Below are 18,579 nucleotides of genomic sequence, written 5' to 3'. Positions count from 1 at the left end.
GCGTGTCCTCAACGTGACCCCACCCAGGTTCAGGGTACTGGAACCTGAGCGAGGAAGGCGTGTTCTGGGGAGAGTAGGTAGTGTGAGGGGCCAGAGTGCAAAGGTCAGAAGGCATTTGGTGGAAGCTGTGTGCAAAGAAGCCTGAGGGGAGGTCCTTCGATCTCGGTTACCTTGGCGATCTCTACCAGAGGGTTAGAGTTGCCAAGAGGCGCCTGCTGCCGCTTCCTTTCTCCCGCCCTCCCTTTGGTTTAGCTCCGCCCTCTGCTCCCACAGGTTAAAAGCAGACGCCGACGCGGTTGCCTAGTGACACTTTTCCCAAGATGCCTAGGGTATTGTTGTGTTCTTCTTAGCCAATCAGAGAGGCGAAGCGGGCCCACCGCCTGCCAATAGACTGCGAGATCAGGGCCCGCGACAGTTAAACGGGGCCGAAGGCAAGGGTGACTGGTTAGCGCTGCTCGGGGGCTTCTCCGTGCTGGTCCCTGAAGCTCCCGGTCCCGGTCCCTGGAGCTCCGCATTTGGGGGCGCAACCTGCGTGAGGCAGCGCGACTCTGGCGGCTGGCCGGCCATGCCGTCCCGGGCTGAGGACTATGAAGTGTTATACACCATTGGCACAGGCTCCTATGGCCGCTGCCAGAAGATCCGGAGGAAGAGTGACGGCAAGGTGAGCGTGGTCCCTTCCCTGTGCCAGCCTCTGCTTAGGGGCGAGCGCCCTGCGCCACCGAAGGGAACCGAGAGGGCTGGGGAAGTGGGTGCCCGGAAGACTCAGCCGTCTTTACTGAGTCTGCATCTGACAGCCTGTCCTGGGTCGCTTAAAGGATGGGAGACCGCGTCTTTTGATATATGTATTTCCATCTTTTCCCGTTTCTCTCCCCATTTCTCTCTTCTGCTTTGGGTTGCTAAGGACCTTCCATTGGTGACACGTAGCTAACTCCTGAGCTGTTTTTAGAGCTCTAAGAGTGGCCCTCTCAGACACAAGAAAGGGGCAGGACCACCAGAACCCGAAGCTTTGTATCTGCAGTCAGACTCCCTCAAAATACCCATTATTCGGATTATTGGATTCATATTTCCCAATGTATACAGGTAGACCTTTTACAGAAAGTAATATTGGACAGGAAACTGCCTGGCTGCTTTTCCAAGGTGTCTCATCCTGGGAAAACACGACTGAGGTGGAATGGGGCAGGGACTTTGACCACCTCCACCCCAATTTTGACTAAAGTACCTTTTTGCCAACTTCCCACTAACCAACTGAGGGTAGGGGTTGGGGGAGACCTCATGTGCCTTATTCCCCTTTATCTCCCTACAATATCATTTACTGCTTAGAAATTGAAAGAAGATTATGGAAGTAAACTCACAGTTCCTTAAGTTCATTGAACTAAATTAGATAATGACCTTGATTGTAGGATATAATTAAAAGGAAGGTTATTTTTTAAATCTTGGAACTTTCATTCTTTGTTTTTGAGCGTAATGAGTTCATTCATACCTTGGAAATTCTTATTTTAGATATTAGTTTGGAAAGAACTTGACTATGGCTCCATGACAGAAACTGAGAAACAGATGCTTGTTTCTGAAGTGAATTTGCTTCGTGAACTGAAACATCCAAACATCGTTCGTTACTATGATCGAATTATTGACCGGACCAACACAACACTGTACATTGTAATGGAATATTGTGAAGGAGGGGATCTGGCTAGTGTAATTACAAAGGGAACCAAGGAAAGGTAAGCATAATCTTTTAAAAATGTAAGCTGAAATTAGGTCTACTTTCATTTATTTTAAGCATCTTGTTTTAGGATCAGTAATATGGAAGAGTATACTTGCATTTGTTTGGTAGGTCCATAGTACTTTAGAAAATTCCCGGTGAATCAACACCCATATTTTATATCAAAATAACAATCTATAGGCTGAGTGTGGTGGCTCACACCTGTCATCCCAACACTTTGGAAGGCCGATGCAGGAGGATCACTTGAGCCCAGGATTTCAAGATCAGCCTGGGCAACATAGTAGGACCCTGTTTCTACAAGAATTAGCCAGGTATGGTGACATGTGCCTGTAGTCTAAGCTACTTGGGAGGCTGAGGCAAGAGGATTGCTTGAGCCTGGGAGGTCGAGGCTGCAGTGAGCCATGATCGTGCCACTGCATTCCAGCCAGGGTGACAGAGCAAGGCTCTGTCTCAAAAAATATAAATAAATAAATAAATAATTGATTTCCCTATTAGTACACTGGATAATTTATATCATCCCATCTTGGCAACGATTTTTTTTTTTTTTTAGAAGTTATATGCTGTATAACTGTTTTGGTTTCAGGCAATACTTAGATGAAGAGTTTGTTCTTCGAGTGATGACTCAGTTGACTCTGGCCCTGAAGGAATGCCACAGACGAAGTGATGGTGGTCATACTGTATTGCATCGGGATCTGAAACCAGCCAATGTTTTCCTGGATGGCAAGCAAAACGTCAAGCTTGGAGACTTTGGGCTAGCTAGAATATTAAACCACGACACGAGTTTTGCAAAAACATTTGTTGGCACACCTTATTACATGTCTCCTGTAAGTATTTCAGAATTTAGATACTTTTTAAAACATCTTTTATTTTTGTTTTTTTGTTTGTTTTTGAGACAGAGTCTCGCTCTGTTGCCCAGGCTGGAGTGGAGTGGTACGATCTCGGCTCACTGCAACCTCTGCCTCCTGGGTTCAAAGGATTCTCTTGCATCAGCCTCCCGAGTAGAGTAGCTGGGACGACAGGTGCATGTCACCATGCCTGGCTAATTTTTGTATGTTTAGTAGAGACAGGGTTTCATCATGTTGGCCAGGCTGGTCTCAAACTCCTGACCTCAAGCAATCTGCCCACCTCAGCCTCCCAAATTGTTGGGATTATAGGCGTGAGCCACCGCTCCCAGCCAAAACATCTTTTAATGTTAAGCATTCTGAAGCAGGGAAATTGAGTTTTCTGTTTGTTTAAGAATTGAAAATACTGTTATATTTTTCCACATGGACCACCAGACCAATAAAGTCTATGAGTTTTTGTTTGCTTCATGAATTATGTGTAATAATGTAAGTATGATGAAGACAGATTCCTACTCTAAGGTTTGCTACTGTTTGTCATCTCTCAGTGGGTTCAATTTTTTGAGCATTCATGCAAATTAAAGCATATTCAGTTCAAGCTTTTATGGAATGATTACAATGCATTAAACTCAAGGATTACAAAAATGAAATGGATTTTGTCCCTGCCCTCAAGAGCTGTTTCCAATGTGTAGGTCCTGGTCATCTGCATCAGACTCACTTGGAGTGTCTGTTTAAAATGCAGAGTTCTGGGTGCTAAACCAAACCCAAATCCGTCGAGTGAATTTCGATCTCTGGGTAGGTTCTTGAACTCTTGTTTTTTTTTTTTTTTTTTTTTTTCTTCAATATTGTACTTTTTATTTTAGACTTTGCATTTTAACAGACTCTGTAAATGATTCTTGTGCATGCAGAATCAGAGCTCAGGAAGTTTGCTCACTGAGATAGCATGTTTTTACAATGTAACTTTTTGTACGTGTTATTTTTTTGTTGCCTTTTCCTGAAATATCGCGCTGAGTCCACTCACCAATTACCTCTATTGCTGGATATTTTGTTTCCAAAATGTTTCACCATTCTTAGAAGTACTGTTCTGCATATCTTTGTATGAATTATTCTTTCTTCCTTTTTGGTTATTTCCTTGACATGCAGCTCATAAAATGAAATTGCTGGGGTAAAAGGTATAAACAGTTTATGGCTGTTGTTAGATATTGCCTGACGGCTTTTAAAAAGTTTAAGTCAATTGTGATAGCACTAATGTGTTAGTATATGACATCTGAACAGATAAAGATGAAGAAATATTTATTAGTATTTTAGTAGTTCACCTTTCTAGGATTTTCCAGATCTTTATAAATTATGTTAACAGATCTGACTGTAGTATAAAACTTTATAAATTAGTGATTTTGCTTTTGACTAAGAATGGCCAGAACAGTACCATTTTCTCACTGTATCAAATTCCAAATAGAATGTTTTTAACATAAAGGACAATTATCCAGAAGTGGTTCTTGGAAAGCTTGAAACCTATTCTTTTGTTCCTTTTCCCTCCTGCCCTTGTAATTAGAGTGGTTCAGCTTCCCTAAGGCACTGATTGTCAAAAAGTGGCATCAGACTTTAGTGTTTTAAAGTTGGACTTTAAAACACTAACCAGCCACTAGAGATTGCTTCTATTCCCTCTGTTAAGAATAAGAGCTCTGGTAGGCTGTTGTTACTGTAGATGTGGAAGAAAGGCAAACAATAAAATAGGTAATGATAATATTAGTTACTACTGTGATTTATGCAGTGGACTAAGAAAAAATACAAATGGGTAATTCAATTAGCTATTTATGTCTATATCCATTTAAATGTGGACTAGATACATATTTTGATTATTCTTAAATTTTCTCCAGTTCTTTTAAAATGGTGTTTCTTAATTTGCCTTGAGAGTAGAAGTCTGTCATATTTACCTCTGAATTGTCAGTGCCTAGTCTATACTAAGCACTTTCATTTGTGAATGAAAAATGAGTGAATGAATTATATATGACAGTGTATTGGGACAAGAGCACTGCCTTTTTTTTCCATTATAAATTTCAAGATAAAGTATAAGCTAAAAACTTTGAAGTTCGGTTTTTACCTCAGGAGTAATTTAATGTGTTTTATAAGTTTCAAAACAAAATAAACTCTTAACACCTTCCACTTTCTTACCCTTTTTCCCTGTATAGGAACAAATGAATCGCATGTCCTACAATGAGAAATCAGATATCTGGTCACTGGGCTGTTTGCTGTATGAATTATGTGCATTAATGTAAGTATGATGAAGACAGATTCCTAGTCTAAGGTTTGTACTGTTTGTCACATTCCACTGGGTCTAGTTTTTTTTTTTTTTTTTTTTTTTGAGACGGAGTCTCGCTCTGTCGCCCAGGCTGGAGTGCAGTGGCCGGATCTCAGCTCACTGCAAGCTCCGCCTCCCGGGTTCACGCCATTCTCCTGCCTCAGCCTCCCGAGTAGCTGGGACTACAGGCGCCCGCCACCTCGCCCGGCTAGTTTTTTGTATTTTTTTAGTAGAGACGGGGTTTCACCATGTTAGCCAGGATGGTCTCGATCTCCCGACCTCGTGATCCGCCCGTCTCGGCCTCCCAAAGTGCTGGGATTACAGGCTTGAGCCACCGCGCCCGGCCAGGGTCTAGTTTTTTGAGCCTCCACGCTAATGAAAGTATATTCAAGTCTGAAAGAATTGTACCTTGGCTAAAATTAAGGTAGATGGACAGGCTAAAAGAAACTATTCACAAATTAAAACTGTAAGCCATGAGGCTGGGTCTTGACTGTTCAAGTGTCTTGGCTGGTTAGGCGCTTTCCTGTTAGACTGACACTTAGCTCAAGGGAGAACACATAGGTCAGGCAGGTAAGGTACAGCTACTGTAAGGATGTGGAAGAAATGAAACAAGACCGGGGTAGAGATCTGGGGATCTTTAGAGCAGGGAAGAGCTCCAGTTCTTTTCCTTTGTTCTTCTTTTCGTTTTTTTCCCTTTGAAACTATTCTGTAGAGCAGTGATTCTCAACCAGGAATAAGGGAAGCAAATTTGCCTCATGCGGGGCATTTGACAATGTTTGGATAAATTTTTAGTTATCACAGCTGGGGAGTGTTCCTGGCATCTAGAGGTACAGGGCAGCGAGGCTACAAAATACCTATAATGCACAGGACAGCCCCCCACAACAAAGAATTATGTGACCTCAAATGTCAATAGTGCCAAGGTTGGGAAACTTATAAGAAGAAAATCCCACAAGTAGAAACTTAAATACAAACTGGAGCTTAAACTGTGCTTTTGATTTAGTTCCTATTGTATATTTTCATTTTTACAATTTGAAAATGTCTTCGTCGTCTTTTCCTTCTTCTTTTTTAATCCCAGGCCTCCATTTACAGCTTTTAGCCAGAAGGAACTCGCTGGGAAAATCAGAGAGGGCAAATTCAGGCGAATTCCATACCGTTACTCTGATGAATTGAATGGAATTATTACGAGGATGTTAAACTTAAAGGTAAAGATGATAAGATGATATATTGTCTGTTTCTAGCTGTCAGTTAAGTGTTGGAACATACATTCTCTCTTGTAGATCAATGGAGACTGAGGAAACATTAAATATAGTTTCTTAGCTAAATATACTGTGTTAACACAAGTGAAAACATATGTAAATTTGGCAAATTGCGCATCCTTGCTGGTCCACCTTCTGCGCTTTCTTTATTTCTCTGCCCACTCTGCCATGCTAACAGATGGGTTGGTAGCAAGGAAAGGTTGCAAAAAGAATTCAAATCCTCGTTCCCCTTGTCCTTGCCTACCTCACAGTGGCAGGTGGTGAGGGAAGGGGCCAGAGATAAGACTTTATTACTCTGCCTCTAGCTCTAATTGAGAGATTAGAGATCAGAAGAAGGGGAGGGGTGATGGAGGGTGGAGGGAGGACAGCTAAAAAGCAGAGGGAAAATCAATAAAGAGATTATGTGGAAAAACTCTGGCTATAGAATGGGGAAAGAAATGTTCTGGGGATCAGGCTGACATAAGAGAAGAAGGAAAATGCTGTAGGATCACAGACAAGGATACAGATGAAGTGACAGGATTGAGAGTCAGTGAGAGAGTATCTTGCTAAATGTAGTTTAGAGATGCAAGGACAGTACTTCCCCTAAAACAGACTCTAGCAGTGCTACCAAGCATCAGCACAAGATGTACCAATCTTCAGGGATTGAACCTTCTTAGAAAGGTGAAAAGGGGAAAAGGGAAAAAAGGTAAGTTAACATCTGCATTACCTTGTGGACCCAGAACCTTGTGGGTTAAAACCACCAGTGAACTTATTTTTCCAAGTGTTTAAGACCTAGCCATAAAGGAGTCCTTTCTTTTGTCTTGGAAATACATATATGTCCTTTTATTGTAACTGCTGTCTTAGGAGAACTCTTCTGTTACGCAATCTGATTATATACTGCGTATTTTTTCCCCAGGATTACCATCGACCTTCTGTTGAAGAAATTCTCGAGAACCCTTTAATAGCAGATTTGGTTGCAGAAGAGCAAAGAAGAAATCTTGAGAGAAGAGGGCGACAATTAGGAGAGCCAGAAAAATTGCAGGATTCCAGCCCTGTATTAAGTGAGCTGAAACTAAAGGAAATTCAGTTACAGGAGCGAGAGCGAGCTCTCAAAGCAAGAGAAGAAAGATTGGAGCGTAAGTCTGAATGGGGGTCAAAGCAAAGGAGAACTACCAAGGGGGTTATTTTGATGTGTCTGAATATCTCTTTGAGCAGAATATTTTATACATACAGATCTTATTAGAAGCTTTTAAAAATACTTGAGAAACCAAAATATGTATTGTAGATTTTTAATAATCAGGCTTGCTAGCACCTTCATGTTGGACGTCTTTCTCTGAGATCAGTTGCTAGTTATATAATATTGGGCCTTAACAGTGATGGCCTTATACTTTATTGTAGAGTTACTTTTTTCTTTTTCATCTCTACTATGAATACCCTAATGTTTTCCCACTGTAAAGGAAGGTCTTAAAATTGCTGCTTTCCATAATAAAAACCATGACTTTTGTCTTTTGAAATGGCCACTCCAACAGAATTCCAGGTCTAAAACCCTACAGTATGTAGATGAGATATGTTCAGGCAATTCTTTTCTTTTTTTTTAACTTTTTATTTTTGAAAATGAGATGGGGTCTCACTATATTGCCCAGGCTGGTCTTGAACTCCTGAGCTCAAGCAATCCTCCCACCTTGCCTCCCAAAGTGCTGGAATTACAGGTGTGACCTACCACACCTGGTCTGTTCAGGCAATTCAATAGAGAGTCTAGATACAAGATATTTTAAGTCTATAAATAATACTCTGGTGGGTATTAATGTTAACTTACGAGTATTAACTGATTAGGTGTTAATTTAGTTTTGATGTTGAAAGTGTATCTACTCCACCAAGATGAGAGCTACTAGCAATCATTTAGGGTTACGCAAGGTAGCTACAGAGTGAGGTTCTTCATTTTAACATCAGGAGATGAGAGATGGGTCATATTTGTCACCTGTCACCCTCATGACTCACCTGATTTTACTTCTGCAGCTTTATACCTAATCCAGGCTTTAAATAATGAAATACTCTATAGTCCTGTGAGATATGCTTACTGTATAGGTACAACCTATACTTACATAGAAACCTCTGTAAAAAATAAGAAAACTTTTTCTTATAACTTTCCCCAGTGTTTCATAATTTCTTTTCTTTTCTTTTTTTTTTTTTTTTTTGAGATGGAATTTCACTCTTGTTGCCCAGGCTGGAGTACAGTGGCACCATCTTGGCTTATTGCAACCTCTGCCTTCTGGGTTCAAGCAGCTCTCCTGCCTCAGCCTCCTGAGTAGCTGGGATTACAGGCGCCTGCCACCATACCTGGCTAATTTTTGTATTTTTTAATAGAGATGGGGTTTTGCCATGTTGACCCAGCTGGTCTTGAACTCCTGACCTCAGGTGATCCACCTGCCTTGGCCTCCCAAAGTGTTGGGATTATAGGTGTGAGCCACTGTGCCCAGCCATAATTTCATATAGCAACTGAAATCTGAATACTTTCTGAATTTTGGGCCATGAATAAATAGTAACCTTTGTTATTAATACTAATCCTATGAACTACCGCCTAACTGAATTGCATTTTTTTTTCTTTTATTTGAGTGTGGTCATTCAACCAGAAAAAAAGAAGATTTTTGTACTGTGAGGCCAGATCATGTCCTGAAAATTAGCTGTTGCCTATCTTCAATGAAGAGCAGAGATAGCTTTAGTTTTTTGTTTTCCCAATTGAGTTACTCCCACAAAAGATGACCAAAGGTTGAAGCTAACTTTGTATTTGTTTAAACAAGTCCTTTCAAGAAAATCTAAGATAAACATACAGCCTACTAAAACACTCAATTAAAAACTAACACAATCAGTTTGACTGAGGCATAGTGAGAATCCTTTCCCCAAACATTGCTTATCAGTATCAAGCATGCTAGTAGTGATAAGATTGCCAAATGTAAATCGTTTTTTAGTGAAGGTCACTTGTTAATTTTTTTTTTCTTTGTCCATTCTCTTTTTAAAGAGAAAGAACAGGAGCTTTGTGTTCGTGAAAGACTAGCAGAGGACAAACTGGCTAGAGCAGAAAATCTGTTGAAGAATTACAGCTTGCTAAAGGAACAGAAGTTCCTGTCTCTGGCAAGTAGTCCAGGTATGAGAATCAACTTGGTCAACAGAAGCTGGTGCTACAAATGAAGAAATGTGCACCAGTGTTGCTCCCAAAGTGGCTTAGGTAGCCCTTTTCATTTACAAAGTCTCAAATTTTAAGATGGATTTCATTGAATATATGCATTTCAATGGAAACAAAATTCTGTTATAGCAATGATTTATTTCCTGGGTTCATAGACCTGAGGCAATGAGTCACAGAATTTCATGTTTGATTTTCTTAACCTTATCAAACCACATGTTTAGTAATTGATACTTATTAATATTATTATTATTATTATTATTTTCTGAGATGGAGTCTCGCTCTGTTGTCCAGGCGGGAGTGCAGTGGCGCGATCTTGGCTCACTGCAAGCTCCGCCTCCCGAGTTCACGGCATTCTCCTGCCTCAGCCTCCCGAGTAGCTGGGACTACGGGTGCCCGCCACCACGCCTGGCTAATTTTTTGCAATTTTAGTATAGACGGGATTTCACTGTGTTAGCCAGGATGGTCTCAATCTCCTGACCTCATGATCTGCCCACCTCAGCCTCCCAATGTGCTGTGATTACAGGCATGAGCCACCATGCCTGGCTGATACTTATTTTTTAAAATTAGGGCATTTACAAAACTATTGTGTGTTTTAGATTTCAGAGAGATAAACTGCATTTCAAGTAAAAATCAAAATTTTAATACTGCCATGCCTCATCTTTCATAGAAAGCATGTCTTAAAAGGCATGATAAGCCACCTGCAGAATAGGCTGTCACGTTTGGATCTTTGCTAACACCCTTTCAAGCTGAAACACATATTTGTGGAAATTTCATTGTTTAATATCTACATATGTTCTCTGCATTTTCTTCTTTATTTAAAGTCTGGTATATAGATGTTCAGCTTTCTCAGGGTCCTGCCTTTGTGTGGCGTTGTCCCTTCACTCTGCCACACTGAGATGTGGTTATCGTATATACCAGTGAACCATTGTCTAACATTCTCCATTTTATAGAAACCTCTCAATCTAATTCAGTTGACTCTATGTAAAATGCAAACTGTGAAACATCTTTTTGCTTGATTTCTTTAGGGCACAAACTAACTGTTAAAAGTTGTTGGTTTAAAAAATCGAGCATCTGAATTTTCAATAAAATTTAGAGTTTTTTTTAACTCCCTTATTCCATGTAGGACAGCATATATGAAAGCTATTATTCTTATCTTTAATAAATTGAGATATGATCAATTTAGTGAGTATTGGCAGCATTTTGTAAATGGAACAGACAAAAAACCCTACTTAAGTTAGATTGATGATCACAATAACTTTGTAGTGAACAAGTGATGGAAAGAAATGAAACTACTGATAGAAGTAAATGAAACAAAGATTGTATGAAACTTTGGCTTGATCTCTGTTAAGATACCTTCTTTTTTCTCAATATTGCCATCTACCATTTCAATATTATAAACATATTTATTTTGGCTTTTCATAGATTCCACACTGTCATCCATAAAGACAAAGTATACTTAAATCATGATTAGGGTGATAAAATGAGGAGAAAATTATACTGGATGAATTTCATGCATCAAACCCATTGCAGGAAATTACTTAAGACCCTGTTGGGGATGGCTTTTCAGTTAAAGAGTTTATTTACATTTGCCCTGATAGTCTTTGAGCAAAAGATGAAAATAGCTAAGTAAGCATGATGTGTTTTACTTTATAGGATACACAGATAAGTATGGGAATCTACTTATATGTGAATCATGGCAAGTATTTAAAATGAGCCATAGGAATCAAGTATCCACTGGGGCAAGCAGACATTTTAGAGTATTGAGTGCTGAAAGTAGTGAACACATCAGAGCTATAAGATAAGCATCATAGCAGTGGGGAGCTGGTACTATTCTGAACTCAGGACAGTTGGAAATATCCTCTCCCCATCCTTGGGCTATAAAATCCACACATGAGGAAGCCATCACAAGTGTATTGAAATCATCACAGCAAGCAGCAGTATCTTTTTTTAAAACTTTTCTTTTCTTATTTGATGAAATAGTCATTATTCTATTTAATGGAAGAATTTTAAACATTTTTTAAAAACACTTTTTTCTTATAAAACTATCCCATTAAGAGCCAGGTGTGGTGGTGCACCTATAGTCCCAGCTACTCTGAGGGCTCAGGCAGGAAGATCACTTGAGCCCAGGCGTCCGAGGCTGTAGTGCACTACAGCTGCACCTGTGGATAGCCACTGCACTCCAGCCTGGACAACATGGCAAGACCCCATCTCAAACAAAAACAAAACTATCCCGTCAGTAAGACAATGTTGACTTACAAATCTATAGGTATTTGTGATAATAAGAAGGTGGATAGATTTGAAACAGTGGAGATAAAGTCTAAAGGCAATCCAGTTTGCTTTGAAGCAGAAGCGATGTATGAAGCAGGAATTCATAGGACCCTTGGAAGGCAGTGCATCTGTGTGCCAGCATTTCCTATTTCTTCTGCCTGGAGCACTCTTCATCCAGATAGCCCTGTGGCTTCTTACTTCAGAAATGACCGTATGAGGCTTTGTATCATTACACCTACCACCCAGCATGTCCCTGTTTCCAGGGTTATTTTTCCTAATAGCACATATTACCATCAAATATTCCCCACCAGTACTTGTTTATTTGTGTTTGGTTTATCTCCTCCTACTAGAATAGGGCCTGTTTGGTTCACAGTGGCCCATCCTATGAGCTCAATAAATATTTGAACATACAGAGGAAAAATAAAAAGATCTAGAATCTGTTTAGGCCTCCAGCCCCTACTAATTCTGTCAGCAGTTAATAGTGTTGCCACTTTAAGTAAATAAGATTATTATTTATTTTTTCCATGAAAAGAATAGTTTACATTTTTTACTACTCTTACTTGATTTATGTTTTCCACACCGAATTTGTTTAGGTTTTTTGGAGACAAATTTCTGGTCAGTTAAGATGCTTTGAACTAAGTTCTTGAACATTTAACCAAAACTGTAGGTGTTCTCTATTTTAAAAAATATATACAAAAAGCAAAAACCAAAAAAAAACCACAAACTGTGCTTCTATACTTTTCTGTAGGTAAGGTGTTCTGCATAGAATGGCACTTATTTTCAAGGATAGAGATAAATAACATTGATTTCCAAAAGTTTTATATTGTCCATAATACTCAGTGTGTTTAACTTTAAGAGTAAAATTGATTGTTCGTTGTTAAGAGAACAAAACTTATGTTCCTTGAATTTCGGCACATTCCAATATTTTTTCAATGCTGTGGATTAAAAGGCTGATTTCTGCCGGTCCTACACCCCTAACCTCCCATCCCAGAGAAAATAAAACAGGTACCTAGATTTCAAATGTGAACCATAAGAGCAAATACTTTTTGATAAGTATAAGTATGAAGGAGTTGAACTCTGTTCAAGTAACTCAAAGCCCTTTTTCTTTTTCCTTCTAAAGAACTTCTTAATCTTCCATCCTCAGTAATTAAGAAGAAAGTTCATTTCAGTGGGGAAAGTAAAGAGAACGTCATGAGGAGTGAGAATTCTGAGAGTCAGCTCACGTCTAAGTCCAAGTGCAAGGATCTGAAGAAAAGGCTTCATGCTGCCCAGCTGCGGGCTCAAGCCCTGTCAGATATTGAAAAAAATTACCAGCTAAAAAGCAGACAGATTCTGGGTATGCGCTAGCCAGGTAGAGAGACACAGAGCTGTGTACAGGATGTAATATTACCAACCTTTAAAGACTGATATTCAACTGCTGTAGTGTTATATACTTGGTTCCGTGAGCCACACCTTTTTGTATAGTACACGTGATATTTCGGAATTGGTTTTGCTGTTCTTCAGCAACTATTGTACAAAATGTTCACATTTAATTTTTCTTTCTTCTTTTAAGAACACATTATAAAAAAATACTTCTTGCTTGGGCTTTTTTAATCCTGTGTGTGATGACTAGTAGGAACATGAGATGTGACATTCTAAATCTTGGGAGAAAAAAAATAATGTTAGGAAAAAAATATTTACGCAGGAGTAGCAGTCACTGAATAGTTTTAAACGACTGAGTGGTGTGCTTACAATTGTTATATATAGATTTAAATTTTAAGTCTGAGATTTTAAATGTTTTTGAGCTTAGAAAACCTATTTGGATGCACTTTGGTCATTAATACCATGACATCTTGCTTGTAAATATTCCATTGCTCTGTAGTTCAAATCTATTAGCTTTGTGAAAATTCATCACTGTGATGTTTGTATTCTTTTTTTTTTCTGTTTAACAGAATATGAGCTGTCTGTCATTTACCTACTTCTTTCCCACTAAATAAAAGAATTCTTTAGTTTCCCTGTATTTATGTGTCTTGCATTTGTTGGTCTCTTAGTTGATGGGAGTTGTGTTTATGATTTATAGGTCTTCATCATAGGGTATGGAAGGAAACATGGATCTGATGCTCAAGAGAGTGGCATTCCAGTCCTAAACTATATGGCGCTTTACCTCCCATCTCGTTAATCCATGTATGTAAGCCAGTGGTCCTGAACAGGGTGATTTTGCTCCTCAAGGGACATTTGGCAATGCCTGGGGGTGTTTTTGATTGTCATGATTTGGGGTAAGGTGCTACTGTCTGCTAGTGGGTGCAGGCCATGGACATTTTACATTGTAAACATTTTACAATGCACAGCACAGCCTCTGACAACAAAATGTCAAATGGGTTTGGATCATATTCCTAAATGACACAATTTCAAATGCTAAAATTCCGAAAGACCAAAATCCCTAATGTCTTAAATCCCAAAAGATCAAAATCCCTAACGTGTGAACTTCCAAAATCACAATCCTGAAAGATTAAAATCTCAGATGTTAAAATCCTGAAAGCCAAATTCCAAGGCAGGGATTAGTGCAGTTTCAGCTGTATACAGGATAACCGCGTCATGTCAGGCAGAACTATTACCTTGTTATTGTCTTCATTTGCACATTAAGTATGGTTTAAGAGATGTGGATGGATATCAAGTTGATAAGGGGTGAACTTGTTGATTTATATGTCAACTTGACTGGATTAAGGAATCCCTAGAAATCTGGTAAAGCATTATTTTAGGTGTGTCTGTGAGGGTGTTTCCAGAGGAGGTTAATATGTGAGTCTCAGTAGACTAGGTGGGGTATATTTTTCCTCAATGTTCAGTGTTTTGAAGATCATAAAAGTGACTTTTCAGGTGAAAATTACGAGAAATCTCTCCCGCCAAATTACTCAGTTATATACAACTTCTGCTCCTTCATGAATAGTGCCACGCTTGCCTTCAAAAAATGCCCTTTGTCTGAGAATAAAATTCGACAAGCTGAGCAGCCTTGTGAACCAAAGACACTTGCTGACATTGAGGTTCCTCCAGCGTCACAAAACTCATTAACCAAACTGTTCTTGGTTAGAGATTTGAGTGTTGAAGAAGACCGACTGCTTATATTTACCACTAAATCTAACAGAAAAACTATCACATGCTTCACTTTGGCTAGTGGATGGCACTTTCAAACTGTCCGCACTGGTTTTTATCAGCTATACATGATTCATGCCCCTGTTGGTTCTGAAGATTCTATAACTCATCTAGTCATTTAAACAATTATTTAAAGATTTGCTGCACTTTGCAGAAGAAAACAGCTTTCAATTGAATCCCCAAACCATAACAACAGATTTGGAATTAGATGTGATCAAAGCTTCTAAAAGTGAATTTCAAAGTGTTACCAATAAAGTTTGTTTTTTTCCATTCAGTGCAATGCATTTGATAGAAAATTAGATGAGTAGATAGGCCATGAGATACAGCAATGACAAAAACTTCAGTTTAGAAGCAGGAACCCACATCAAGGAATAGAGCCCTTTGCTCCTCCTTCAGAATGAATGGAGACCAAAAATCAGATGCTTATGCCCAAGAAAATCAGGATTTCATTCAGCACTTCTCCCAGATTGTTAGAGTGCTGACTGAGGATGAGATGGGGCACCCAGAGATGGGAGATGTTATTGCCCGGCTCAAGGAGGTCCTGGAGTACAATGCCATTGGAGGCAAGTTATCACCAGGGTTTTTCATTCCGGGAGCTGGTGGAGCCAAGGAAGTAGGATGCTGATAGTCTCCAGCGGGCCCTGACTGTGGGCTGGTGTGTGGAACTGCTGCAAGCTTTCTTACTGGTGGCAGATGACATCACGGATTCATTCCTCACCCACTGGGGACAGATCTGCTGGTATCAGAAGCCGGGCGTGGGCTTGGATGTTGTCAATGATGCTGCGCTTCTGGAAGCATGTATCTACCGCCTGCTGAAGCTCTATTGCTGGGAGCAGCCCTATTACCTGAACCCGATGGAACTCTTCCTGCAGAGTTCCTATCAGACTGATCGAGCTCTTCCTGCAGAGTTCCTATCAGACTGATCGAGCTCTTCCTGCAGAGTTCCTATCAGATTGATCGAGCTCTTCCTGCAGAGTTCCTATCAGACTGAGATTGGGCAGACCCTGGACCTCATCATAGCCCCCTAGGGCAATGTGGATCTTGGCAGATTCATGGAAAAGAAGTACAAATATCAAGTACAAGACAGCTTTCTACTCTTTCTACCTTCCTGTAGCTGCAGCCATGCATGTGGCAGGTATTGATGGCGAGAAGGCACACACCAATGCCAAGAAGATCCTGCTGGAGATGGGAGAGTTCTTTAAGATTCAGGATGATCGGCCGGGTGCGGTGGCTCAAGCCTGTAATCCCAGCACTTTGGGAGGCCAAGACGGGCGGATCACGAGGTCAGAAGATCGAGACCATCCTGGCTAACACGGTGAAACCCCGTCTCTACTAAAAAAAATACAAAAAACTAGCTGGGCGAGGTGGCGGGCGCCTGTAGTCCCAGCTACTCGGAGGCTGAGGCAGGAGAATGGCGTGAACCCGGGAGGTGGAGCTTGCAGTGAGCTGAGATCCGGCCACTGCACTCCAGCCTGGGCGACAGAGGGAGACTCCGTCTCAAAAAAAAAATAATAATAAAAGGTTCAGGATGATCACTTTGACCTCTTTGGGGACTCCACTGTGACTGACAAAGTTGGCGCTGACATCTAGGACAACAAATGCAGCTGGCTGGTGGTTCAGTGTCTGCCATGGGCCACTCCGAAACAGTACCAGATCCTGAAGGAGAATTATGGGCAGAAGGAGGCCGAGAAGGTGGCCCAGGTGAAGGCACTATGTGAGGAGCTGGATCTGCTGGCCATGTTCTTGCAGTATGAGGATGACAGTTACAGCCACATTATGGGTCTCATTGAACAGTGCGCCATTTTTCTGGAGCTGGCACACAAAATCTACAAGCGGAAAAAGTGACCTAGCGACCGCAAGGGCAGGGAGAGGAGGGAGGCTCGCAATAAATTATTGTGTAACCTTGAAAACAAAACAAAAAGCTTCAGTTTAAAAATGTACTTTCCAGCTGGGCGCGGTGGCCAAGGACGGAGGAACACTTGAACTTAGAAATTCCATAATAGCCTGGGCAATGTAGTGAGACAGTGTCTCTAGAAATAATTTTTTAAAAAGTTAGCCAGGTGTGGTGTGTGACTGTGGTCCCAGTTACTTGGGAGGCTGAGGCAAGAGGATTGTCTGAGCCTGGGAGGTGGAGGCTGCAGTGAGCTGTGATCAAGCTACTGTACTCCAGCCTGGGAGACAGAAAGAGAGACCCTGTCTCTTAAAGCTGGGGGTGGGAGTGTGGGCGGAAGGGGGTTTCCTTGTGTGCAGTATGTATTAAGAGATGAGGAAAAAATGTGTCATTCGCCTGCCTTGGCATTCCTTCCAGCTGATGACTTTCTAGAAACTTTTAATGAATTAAAGCCACATTTGCCTGAAGACGCCAGCAAAGTTACTGACTGGTTTGAAAATAAATATGTACGTGGTAGGATAAGAAAATACACAATGGTGTTGCTGTTTGATCACCAGTATTGTTTCTGTCAAATTTGTGGTCTAATGAGTGCATGCAGAACAGATTTCTGAGTACCGAAAACGACACAGAAGCATGACACAGAAAATAAGGAAATTTAGTAGGGAACACTCACGTCAGTGTACATGGAATCACAGAAGAATGCCAGGAAGAACAGCACCATGTACAAAATGAATGTGAACATACTCTCCAAGTAGAGCCATGCCCTAAAAGAGAAAAAGCAGCTATTCCTTGTGATGCAAGACTTTAAAATACAGTGAATGATTGTGCAGGTTGGCCAGCTCTTACGGACTATCTCAGTGCAATTGCCCATAATCCATTCCTGTAATACACTTTTTCGTATGTCAAATTTTCTTGTTTTTTTCTGTTTTCTGTTGTTTTTTTTCACTATTTAAAATTGTCAGCATTCTTTTTTACAATTTGCTATGCTATATAATTCATCTTCAAAACATTTCTGATACTGGAGGCATAATTTGTGTAGAGACTTTTAGAAAGTTCTGGGTTTTTTGCAAATTTGACGCCATGAAAGTACACTGTCACAGCATTGACTGTGTGTAAGCATTGTTCCTGTACATAAAAACACTGACGCGTCCTCAGTAAGCGAAGAGATGTCCTTTCTGTACATCTGCATTTGTGAAAGGTAAACTTTTTGAACATCTTGGCTCGTTAGGTGGCTGCATATGCAGTAGTGACCCATCCTGTTTTTGATAGATCTCATCAAAAGACTCTTAGGTTGTTATGGGATTTCAGATGACCGAAGGCATAAAACTGGGTGCACACATTTACCAACCATAGGGATATGCATTTACACATTTCCCTTTTGACCTATTTCTTTTTTTCTTTCTTTCTTTTTTTTTTTTTTTGAGATAGAGTCTCACTTTGTTGCCCAGGCTGGAGTGCAGTGGTGTGATCAGAACTCAATGTAACCTTGGCCTTGTAGGCTCAAGTAATCCTCCCACTTCAGCCTCCTGTGATGGAGTCTCACCGTGTTGCCCAGGCTAGTCTTGAACTCATGGGCTCAAGCAATCCTCCCACCTTGGCTGGGATTACAGGCATGAGCCATTGCTCCCAGCCCCTTTATGACCTATTTCTTTATGAATGTGGCTTGTCTGTTCATTACTGATATAATTATGCAACTTTCATTAGTATATATGAATGTTTATGCTTGCACAAAAATGTATGTTATTATTGCCTATTTTATTGCATAAAGTGACTTATGAAGTGTTCTGTGTTTTTATGTTTCTCAAATAAATTCCCTTTTAAAAATGTAAACTCATGTAAATGTAAAAAAAAAAAGCGTAAATAAATATCTTTTAAAGAATTTTTAAATTATATTTTCCAGAATTGCATTTTTGGAATTCTGCTCTTTCAGGATTATGATTTCCAGGTTTTAGACTTTATGGCTTTTGACCTTTTGGGACTTCAGGATTACAACAGTTTGGATTATGGCATTAGAAATTGT

At 40.3% G+C, this 18,579-nt stretch overlaps 1 protein-coding gene and 1 pseudogene across 2 annotated transcripts; both read left to right on the top strand.

Moving 5' to 3' along the window:
- The first annotated feature begins 408 nt into the window (after nucleotides 1–408).
- Nucleotides 409–13,541, top strand: NEK2 (NIMA related kinase 2). Of its 2 annotated transcripts, none has more exons than XM_015116771.3 (8): nucleotides 409–661; nucleotides 1,501–1,718; nucleotides 2,304–2,544; nucleotides 4,749–4,831; nucleotides 5,934–6,060; nucleotides 7,010–7,229; nucleotides 9,110–9,235; nucleotides 12,687–13,541. In XM_015116771.3, exons 1-8 carry the CDS (start codon nucleotides 566–568, stop codon nucleotides 12,887–12,889), a joined length of 1,314 nt encoding a protein of 437 aa, XP_014972257.1. In that variant the 5' UTR covers nucleotides 409–565; the 3' UTR covers nucleotides 12,890–13,541.
- Nucleotides 13,542–14,965: 1,424 nt separating this feature from the next.
- LOC716591 (farnesyl pyrophosphate synthase-like) lies at nucleotides 14,966–16,581 on the top strand (annotated as a pseudogene).
- The last annotated feature ends 1,998 nt before the right edge of the window (nucleotides 16,582–18,579 follow it).

This window comes from Macaca mulatta, chromosome 1 (genome assembly GCF_049350105.2).
Source record: "Macaca mulatta isolate MMU2019108-1 chromosome 1, T2T-MMU8v2.0, whole genome shotgun sequence".
Taxonomy (NCBI): Eukaryota; Metazoa; Chordata; class Mammalia; order Primates; family Cercopithecidae; genus Macaca; species Macaca mulatta.
Note: the sequence above shows the minus strand (reverse complement) of the source record. Positions and strands in the feature narration are given on the sequence as shown.

Coding starts and splice junctions, on each gene's coding strand:
- NEK2 (XM_015116771.3), top strand. CDS start 566: ATGCCGTCCCGGGCTGAGGACTATGAAGTGTTATACACCATTGGCACA. Junction 2,545..4,748: donor CACCTTATTACATGTCTCCT/GTAAGTATTTCA, acceptor TTCCCTGTATAG/GAACAAATGAATCGCATGTC. Junction 9,236..12,686: donor GTCTCTGGCAAGTAGTCCAG/GTATGAGAATCA, acceptor TTCCATCCTCAG/TAATTAAGAAGAAAGTTCAT.